General features: G+C 36.9%; 1 protein-coding gene across 3 annotated transcripts; it reads left to right on the top strand.

The window, feature by feature from the left end:
- The first annotated feature begins 1,309 nt into the window (after positions 1–1,309).
- LOC584062 (pirin) lies at positions 1,310–8,824 on the top strand. 3 transcript variants are annotated; one of them, XM_011672579.2, is made up of 9 exons: positions 1,310–1,350; positions 2,089–2,294; positions 3,002–3,094; positions 3,567–3,647; positions 3,863–4,069; positions 4,605–4,734; positions 5,364–5,446; positions 6,852–6,918; positions 7,515–8,824. In XM_011672579.2, the coding sequence occupies exons 2-9, from the start codon at positions 2,190–2,192 to the stop codon at positions 7,631–7,633; spliced, it is 885 nt and encodes a 294-aa protein (XP_011670881.2). In that variant the 5' UTR covers positions 1,310–1,350; positions 2,089–2,189; the 3' UTR covers positions 7,634–8,824. The 3 variants fall into 3 exon arrangements, with proteins under 3 accessions (XP_011670881.2, XP_789037.3, XP_011670882.2); XM_783944.4 differs by having other exon boundaries at positions 2,019–2,294; XM_011672580.2 differs by having other exon boundaries at positions 1,328–1,350; positions 2,092–2,294.
- The last annotated feature ends 432 nt before the right edge of the window (positions 8,825–9,256 follow it).

Raw genomic sequence — 9,256 nt, 5'->3', positions numbered from 1 at the left:
GATCTAGACTCTACCTCTACGTGAGATTGGTTTGAGCGACAACAATCACGGGTGGGTGGGGGGGGGGGGGCTGGGGGGATACGTTGTGAGAGCGCGGTGCGCGGCCGGAGGAATGGGGAGGAGGGGGATAGAGGCCGATGATGATGATGATGATGATGATGATGATGATGATGATGATGATGATGATGATGATGATGATGATAATGATGAATTGTTAATGATAATTATAATGTAAATAGGCCTAATTAATAATAGTACTTATAACAAAATTCTTCATACATTGCCAATTGTTAACCGTTTTAAAGCCTTTGCAATCGTGTTTTTTAATAGGCCTAGCCCTAGGGTCTATATAGACTTTCTAGTGATGGCAATTGTATGAATATGAAGCCAATTTTTGTTAGTATTACTCAGTTTAGTTTTTATCCTTGTTTCATAGACCTTTGCTATATACAAACACAATGTATTTCTACGTTTATTCTTGTTTTTATTAACAAATTATTATTTCATATAGTGATAAAGTTGTAAATAAACTAGATTTTCATGAAGAAAAAAAAAGTAGGTCTATAATGGGGGGGGGGGGGGGGTATCCTACAACTAAGTCCTGACAGAATTTTCAGATGTAGGATTGATTTGTACATGTATAGCCGGTACATCAGAGAACCTCAGAGAAGGAATAAAAAAGGGTTCCGTTTTTGTATCTGGTATGGATTGGTTTTACTTTCCGTTTAAAAAATATATATTCATAAACATAAACAAACAATAGTTAAAAAGAATATGGCCGGATTGCTCAATTCAGAGCCATTAATATAATCTAATTAATGGCTCTATATATTCTTTCTAAAATGAGGTACAATATATTAGTATTTTGGGGAGGGCGGATTCATGGACGTTTACTATGGTGTATAGTGTATGCATGTGTTGGGATAAGTTGGCCTATATGTACCCCCACCCCCTTCAACTTAGTCTGCAAAACGGGTTGTGCAGTAGACGACTGCCTCTATGAAATCCGCTAGTGCATCAACTAATAGAGCTGAGGGAACAACGTCGTGCAGGCGGACTAGTCAGGCAAACGGACACCTAAATTTGTAGCTTGCATATATGCAGCCCGGCCTTTTTTCCAATGAATTATGTAAAGATATCGCTATTGCCAAGTTCTTGATGAAGCAATGGATCTATTTCGTTAAGAGGAGCTATAGGAGGATATGTCTGCAACTACGAACCTCTTTTGTCCCCCCCCCCCCCCACCCCCATGGATGTCTGAGCGGCATGTGGGCGTGGCCGCTCCAGGGTTTGTTGTTGCTATCGGTGCATCATGTTCGGAATGACTCAGCGATATTCAACAAGACAAAGGTATGTTAACAGTTATTGCATTCATAGAATTTCAACTGCATGTTGTATCATACTTTGTATGGGCTCGCCGATAGTTTAGAGTAATGGTGAATGACTTGAAGTCAGTTTTTGAAGAGTTAAGGAGAAATTTACGTTAGACTGAGCTTAATTGATTCGATCCAGCAGTGCTGCGTACAGTCGACCGGTATGACCTGCCCCGCCGGGTCTGGCGGCCTAGCTATGTTGCGGTACCCGCGCTGTTCCGTGCCGTATAAGCGACTGTATTATAGATAATAGAATCATATAAAATCTATTCGGCAATTTTTCATTCCATAAATCCATAAATTCTTTAAAAAATACAAACCTAGAATTCATAATTTACAAGACAAAAAAGTGCAAAGACCGATTTCCTTCTCCTTTCACAGTGCAGTTTCAACAGCTGGCGCTGGCACACAGGACATCACTTTGTCAAGGTGCCAATTTCAAAGAACAACAACGTCCTTTCGACAATTAATCCTTTGCAAAGTTGGAAGGTTCCTTCAGCCCCCAAGGAAACACAACTTCAACGTTTTAGCACCAAATTCATTTTAAAGTTAGAGGGTAATTCTTTCAGCCAAAGCCAAAGGGACACCATTTTGTCATCTTCAAGCAATAATCAAATAAAAAAATAATTTTCCTTTTCAAATCAGCAACCCACATCAGTGTGAGATCCTGCAATGCGATATTTTCTACTACGTCTTCTGGTAATATCCGTTGCAGCAGTGTACTGTACAGAAAACAAGGACAAGGCTTCAATCATCCCACTCACCACTTCAACTACCCAATTCCACTTTGCATCAGGAAACATCACTGCCAACAAGATGGCTGATGAAGGGGTACCAAGGAATGTGATCAAGTCCGTCTTAAGTGTTGAGCAGTCAGAGGGCGTAGGGGCCAGAGTCAGACGTAGCATTGGCAGGCAAGAGGTATGATGGGGAGGTTGGATGTCCGGATGGACACTCAACAAACAAAATCACTTCTCTTTTGCCTTCAAATTTATCAGAAAATATTCATCAAAGAGCACTAACCATCATGAATATTTGCCCTTTATAATATTAGAAGATCTATGAAATATTGCTTGTAAACTTCTTCAAATTGCTGTTTTAAATCAACTGTCCGGATACACAACATAAGACTATACTTACCAGTACCATGAAAATATTAAGTTGTTTGGCATTTTCAGAATGTGATGCAAAAGGGATTCTTCACCATGATTATCAAGATCCTATTCAGTATTCACATAATGTCTGCTTCAGTTTATATGAATGGTATATAACATTATTTTCTTCAGAGTTGGTTGATGGATAATTTGCAAAAAAAGCATGGTTTAGCTGTGATTTTATAAGGAGTTTGACACCAATTGCATTATTCATGTGAGTTAATTTTATTGTCAAAGACACAAAATCTCACATTTCATCTTTTAAAGAGAATTTTTGCTTCTGTAAAAATCTACCTCCCCCCCCCCCCCCCCCCGCCCCCATTCCTCAGTCAAACAATGTCAAAACATTTCAAGTACCAAGTATATAGGGTTGTGTTTGTCATCTGGGCCCCGTCTTACAAAGAGTTGCATTTGAAAATCATCTCCTTTTAAAACAATTGTGTAAACTAGAAGTTTTTCTCTCATTTCCTACAGCTGCGTAACCTGGACCCTTTCCTGTTGCTTGATGAATTCCGAGTTGCAGCTCCTGCTGGCTTTCCCGATCATCCACATCGAGGCTTTGAAACAGTGAGTTGTAAAAGTAGTGTCACACAGTATAAATGTACATCACAATTTGTTTTACTGTTGATGCTGCAACATAGCAGCGCAATAGAGCAGTGCAACAACTTACTTAAACGCTAAATAGGAACTATCTAGGAACAGGAGACCATAACAGGATGAGACTAAAATAAATAATCTCCTTGTTGCCTAGTAAGTACAGTTTATAGTTCCTTTCAAGTGTATAGAGAGACTATTCAGTTTACTATGCTAGATTCATCTTTATTATGTTTGTTGTTATTGCTTTTATTTGCATCCCTCATGAAAGAAACCCCACTTAATCGATTATAAGGAAGAAATTAAGGCATTAAAGAGATAGCATGTTTATCATTACATCTCATCACGCCCTTTACTCTGATGAGTTGAAGACAAAAAGGCTTGATTTGTTAAAATTTATCCTTCAATATCTCTCCTTTTTTGTTCTGTGATTGAATGCCGTCAGGTGACGTACTTGTTATCAGGGTCAGGAACACATGAGGACTTCGCAGGTCACAAAGGAGTCATGTATCCCGGAGATCTTCAGGTATGGTTCATTTATTCTGCAGAGTGCTATTTTTTTCTCACCTAATTCAGGTCATGATTTAGAGAAAATGTAAACATGAAAAAGAGAATGAAGGAGCATGAGTTTCATTTAAAAAGTATTTGTTGCTTTCATGTTTTTCACTTGTTAGATTTGTGCAGTTTGTTGCTATGGCAGCAGTCAAGATAGGTTATAAGCACTATTTTATTTCACCATAGTGGATGACCGCTGGCCGAGGAATTGTCCACTCTGAGATGCCCAATGGGAAGGATACGTCCCATGGTCTTCAGCTGTGGGTCAATCTGGCCAAAGAATTCAAGATGGTGGAACCAGAATACCAAGAACTCCAAGCAAAGAATATTCCTCTCGGAAAGAAGGATGGTGTCTCGGTGAAAGTCATTGCTGGGGAGGCGCTAGGAAAAAAGGTATGTAAAAGGTGAATGGGAACTGTGTAGGATTTCTCCTTGAATATGCACTGTCTAATGATAATGGATGCAGGAGCTAGAAAAGCCAGGGTGATAAATTCCAAAGCTCTTTGGAGGGACACAAGAGCATTATATCATAGCATCTGTTTGGAGACAGAAGGATGTTAACGCAGTTAATGCCCTTCTTGCTTTGAACAGACAATATTATGTGATATTTGACTTAAAAGCAAAAACAGAGTCTTTTTTTGTTATAATACAGACTTTCATAACAGGTTCTCATATTGATCCTCTTTCATTTTTTGTTCACCTCCTCCTAGACTTGTATGTAGTCACATAGTTGCAAATCATTCCTATTTTGGAGGAATGATTCCAATTTTTGGTCTTCAAGCTACTGTTTTGAACCCTAGACTTCCTCTCTTTTACTAAAATATTATGTGTGAATTGTATACAAAATAAACTGTATTCCTAATTTTTGCTGTGAAAAGTGCCGAGGTATGCAGTCATAGTCACACTTTTTATTGCTATCAAATTGTAGGCCGAGGTACGAACTAGGACTCCCACTGCCTACCTTGATTTCACATTTGAAAGTGGAGCCAAGCTGAGACAGCCCGTCATTAAAGGAAACACAGCCTTTGTATACATCTTATCGGGAAAGGCTCAGTTTGGTAAGTCTGATAATCTGATCATATGGTATCTCAAACTCTTGATGCATGGCTTGCAGTGGCATAGCTATACAGGGAGCAAGGGGGCATGTGCCCCCCCCCCCAATCAAAGGGCAAGGGAAACAAAGAAAGAGAAGAAGTGGAGAAGGCAAAGACAAAATGCAATACACCCAACAAATAAAAGAAAAGTCTAGTGTTAGCCTGTTTTGCAGTAAAATTTCTGATACAAGAAAATCCCTTCTTTAGGCAAAGGAACCCTTAAACTCACACTAAATTCGCTGAACTGCACCAGTGACTGATTTTTGTGTTTTAAGTAAAGCTAATATTGTTGGATTTCATTTTTTCTCTTTTTCCTGTTTGATTGATAGTTGATGTACAGGATAAATGGATATATAATTTGTTTTTTGGAACAATTGAGTTGTAAACGTCTTGGTCTATTAAAGAAATAAAAGGGGAAAAAAACAGGAAAGAGGTATGGATAGGTACTACTGGAGAGTTATGTAAACAATATTGTGTATTTTAGTGCAGTTTGTATGGATGATTGAGATCTACCACCCCTCACTATATTAATAGAGTGTTATTTCATTGGATAAAGGTACCCAAATAAGAGAATTTTAACTGTTGTTTAACAGGAACTGGAGAAGACAAGAAAGAAGGGGAGCCACATAACACTCTCGTTCTGTCCGATGGAGACTTCCTGGAGGTGGAGAATACTGTAAGTCTTTCAATCAAATGTGTTTGATTGATTTCGATTCAACTATTATAATGTTACATTTAGATAAGTTCTGGTCTAGTGGATAAGTTGCCGGACTGTAGATCACAAGGTACAGGGTTCAAATCCCAGCCCAGCACTAACGTTCTTTTGCAAGATGTTAATCTACATTTACCACTCTCCACCCAGGTTTTAAATGGGTACCCGGTAGGATGCGAACGTTAATGTAGTAAGCTCAGTATTGAGAGCGTCTGTAAAATGATGCGTGGATGGAATGTGCATACATTGTGTCCGGGCAAGCCTGAATCCGATGACCGGGGTAATAATAATAGATCTGTAAAGCGCTTAGAGACATCATCAATGTATTAAGCACTATGAAATGCAGAGTGTTTTTATGCCTCCGTTACGAAGTAGCCGGAGGCATTATGTTTTCGGGTTGTCCGTCCGTCCGTCCGTACGTCCGTACGTCCGTACGTCCGTACGTCCGTCCGTCCGTACGTCCCGTTCTCGTGATCGCGTTATCTGAAGAACCGATTGATGGATTCCTGCCAAACTTTGGTCATGTATGTTACTTGCAGAGCCGATGAACTGATTAGATTTTGGGGTCACGAGGTCAAAGGTCAAAGGTCACAGGGCTCATTATGTATGCAAAAACAGCTCGTGATCGCGTTATCTGAAGAACCGATTGATGGATTCCTGCCAAACTTTGGTCTTGTATGTATCTTGCAGAGCCGATGAACTGATTAGATTTTGGGGTCACAAGGTCAAAGGTCACAGGTCACAGGGCTCATTAGGTATGCAAAAAGAGCTCGTGATCGCATTATCTCAAGAACCGATCGATGGATTCCTGCCAAACTTTAGTCATGTATGTATCTTGCAGAGCCGATGAACTGAATAGATTTTGGGGTCACGAGGTCAAAGGTCAAAGGTCACAGGGCTCATTATGTATGCAAAAATAGCTTGTGATCGCATTCTCATTAGAACAGATTGATGGATTCCTGCCAAATTTCGATCATGTATGTATCTTGCAGAGCCAATGAACTGAGTAGATTCATGGGTCATGAGGTCAAAGGTCATGGGCTCATTATGTATCCAAAAATAACTTGTGAACGCATTCTCATTAGAACTGACAGATGGATTACTATTTAACTCAGGACATCTTGCAGAGCCAATGAACTGAGTAGATTTTAGGGTCATCAGGTCAAAGATCAAAGGGTCATATATGTATATGAGAAATTGCTTGTAATCACGATATTCTGAGAACCTCTTAATGGATTACAATTGAACTTGAATTTGAAAAATTTCTTCTGTTTTGGTTTGTAAAATTGCTCTATGACGGAGGCATCATTTTCGACTGCGCGCAGTCGAAGTTCCATCTAGTTAATATTTGTGTTATAATGTTTTACAGGGAAGTGAACCGTGCCATTTTGTGCTGATCTCTGGGACCCCCATCAATGAGCCTGTTGTCCAGTATGGTAAGAAATATTTCAAAAATAATGAACAGTCACTTAAACATCATCCGAAGGTAAACTTAAATCCATAAAATTGTGCCTAAATCTTAAGATTTGGAGAAAACAACTGTAATTCAATACATTGTAGGGGGGAAAAAAACATTGCCTCTTGTGTTTCTGTGTTAGAATCACCTACCGGAAAAAAGCATTAACCAAAAATTGATGTTGATCATTTCCTAAAAAGCTCAAATGATATAAAAAAGTTTCCTAATGTACAATTTCTCATTTGATGCCTATTGAGCAGTTTAAATCAGATTTTGTATGACCATACCAACATGAACTTTATTGTTTTCTAGTTATCTATCAAAATCTAAGTTCAAATGTTTAATAGCTCTAAAGTTTTAATTGTATGAATTTTTTTGATTTTCACACATCTTTGATTGTTGCATTATTTTTTTTTATAATAATGTTCAAATATTCTAATGTTTATTTTTATTTCAGTTTTATGCTCTTTGTATCTTGTGAAAAGGCACTTCATAAATTCAATATTTCTTCTTATTATTATTTTGTTTATGGTAATGCAAATGTGAATGTTACATTTTTTTCCTGTATTGTGACAGGCCCTTTTGTGATGAATACTGAGGATGAAATACAGCAGGCCATCTCAGACTACCGCACAGCTAGGAACGGATTTGAGAAAGCCAGAACATGGAATTCTGAAACGGGCAAGGCCAAATGATGATTGCATTATCTTTCAATAGCTTTAAAAGGATCCAAAAGGCTTTTAAATCAATAATTTCAAAAAGAATAGTTATCTGTTTGGTCAAAGACTTGTAGAGAAGCACAGAAAACACATTTTAACAAATTCTGTGAATTTGAATGAGATTATGGAGTAACTCTATAACCCATAGAATATGGTTTTATTTTGGTTTAACTTTCATTTTTATTTGAATGTAACCCTGAGATATATCAGGCATCATTGTGAAGAAGCTTATGTAGTGAGAAATTAAAAGATAACTGTAGTGAGCTTGTAATGAATGTCGTAGAACGCTGACAAATGAAAATGATACAAAACAGGAATAATCTGCATAAATTCTAAACGTTGGACAAAAATTGTGTCCACAAGTTTTATTGATTCGTGATTCAGTACTAGCAAAATTTAACATTGTACTTGTTGTGGTTAAATACCGTATAACTATAAATGACGATTATGTATTTGAAAAAGGTGATTTTGTTTTGGAATGTTGGTTGAAGGTGGAGAGCCTATGAATTGTGTGTGAAGAATTTTCTTTTGTGATCAATTAGTGTTTAGTAGAGAAGTGGCAAATTTAGAGTTTTCTTTTTTTGTTGGTTACTAAATTATATAATTATGTAAGATTTATAACTGTCGCATGTCATAAAAAGTTGCAATATATCTGAAATAACCTTTTGAAGGAATATATAAGTTTGTAGTTTCTATTTTGTAATGTTTCTCTTTTTAAACCCATGTATGCTATTATCATATGAAATATTGGTTTCTAATTTTGTTTCAGAGAAATTGGGAGAAAAATCAAAAACATGTACAAATATTTAAACATTTTTTTTAAACCATGGAGGTTATTCAAATATTTCAAGTATTTTGCCTACAATCCCTTTTTAAGATGTATTACTGTAGACTTTAATTAGTTCAAACTATCAAAAATACTAATTGAAAAGCAAGTTCATTTTTGTCCCAATCTCCTTCATCATTAAGATCATGAAAGTCATTGCAATGCATTGTATAGGTTATTTATTTGTATTTTTTTGTTCTTCAATATTATAGACAGAAGCAACAAAGTAAGGGGGCAGTTTGATAAGGATGGGGTTGGTCAAGAAAGTTGGTTAAAGGGCAAGTCCACTCCAAAAATAACTTACTTTCAATAGAAGCAGAAAAATCAGACAAACCAATCAACCAAAAAAGTTTGAGCAAAATCTGATAGCCAATAAGAAAGTTATGAATTTTTGATGACATGAAAAACTTTGAAAATCTCAAGACAAATTGGCAACTCACTCATGAGTCTGTGATGTCATTGCCTCACTATCCACTGATTGTTTTCTTTATATTGATAATATAAATTTCATATTTCCCCCCTAAGAATCTTATTTCTTCACACCAGCATCCAAGTTAGATTAATATTAATGTTTTTTGTGTGGATGCACTAATATAGAGTAATTTTTTTCAGTTAAATCATGAAAAATGATAAACTATTTATATAAAAGTCAAATACTAAGAGGCTACTTGCCAAGTATATTACATGTATGTGTAAAATAATTTCTTACATTGATTTCCATATTCTCAATGCCTTATGTGAATTTGAATAGTACATGAAGTTGTAAATTCCTC

The sequence above is a fragment of the Strongylocentrotus purpuratus genome, unplaced genomic scaffold, assembly GCF_000002235.5.
Source record: "Strongylocentrotus purpuratus isolate Spur 01 unplaced genomic scaffold, Spur_5.0 spur5_scaffold_11, whole genome shotgun sequence".
In the NCBI taxonomy this organism is placed as follows: Eukaryota; Metazoa; Echinodermata; class Echinoidea; order Camarodonta; family Strongylocentrotidae; genus Strongylocentrotus; species Strongylocentrotus purpuratus.
Note: the sequence above shows the minus strand (reverse complement) of the source record. Positions and strands in the feature narration are given on the sequence as shown.

Coding starts and splice junctions, on each gene's coding strand:
- LOC584062 (XM_783944.4), top strand. CDS start 2,046: ATGCGATATTTTCTACTACGTCTTCTGGTAATATCCGTTGCAGCAGTG. Junction 3,095..3,566: donor CACATCGAGGCTTTGAAACA/GTGAGTTGTAAA, acceptor GAATGCCGTCAG/GTGACGTACTTGTTATCAGG. Junction 4,735..5,363: donor ATCGGGAAAGGCTCAGTTTG/GTAAGTCTGATA, acceptor GTTGTTTAACAG/GAACTGGAGAAGACAAGAAA.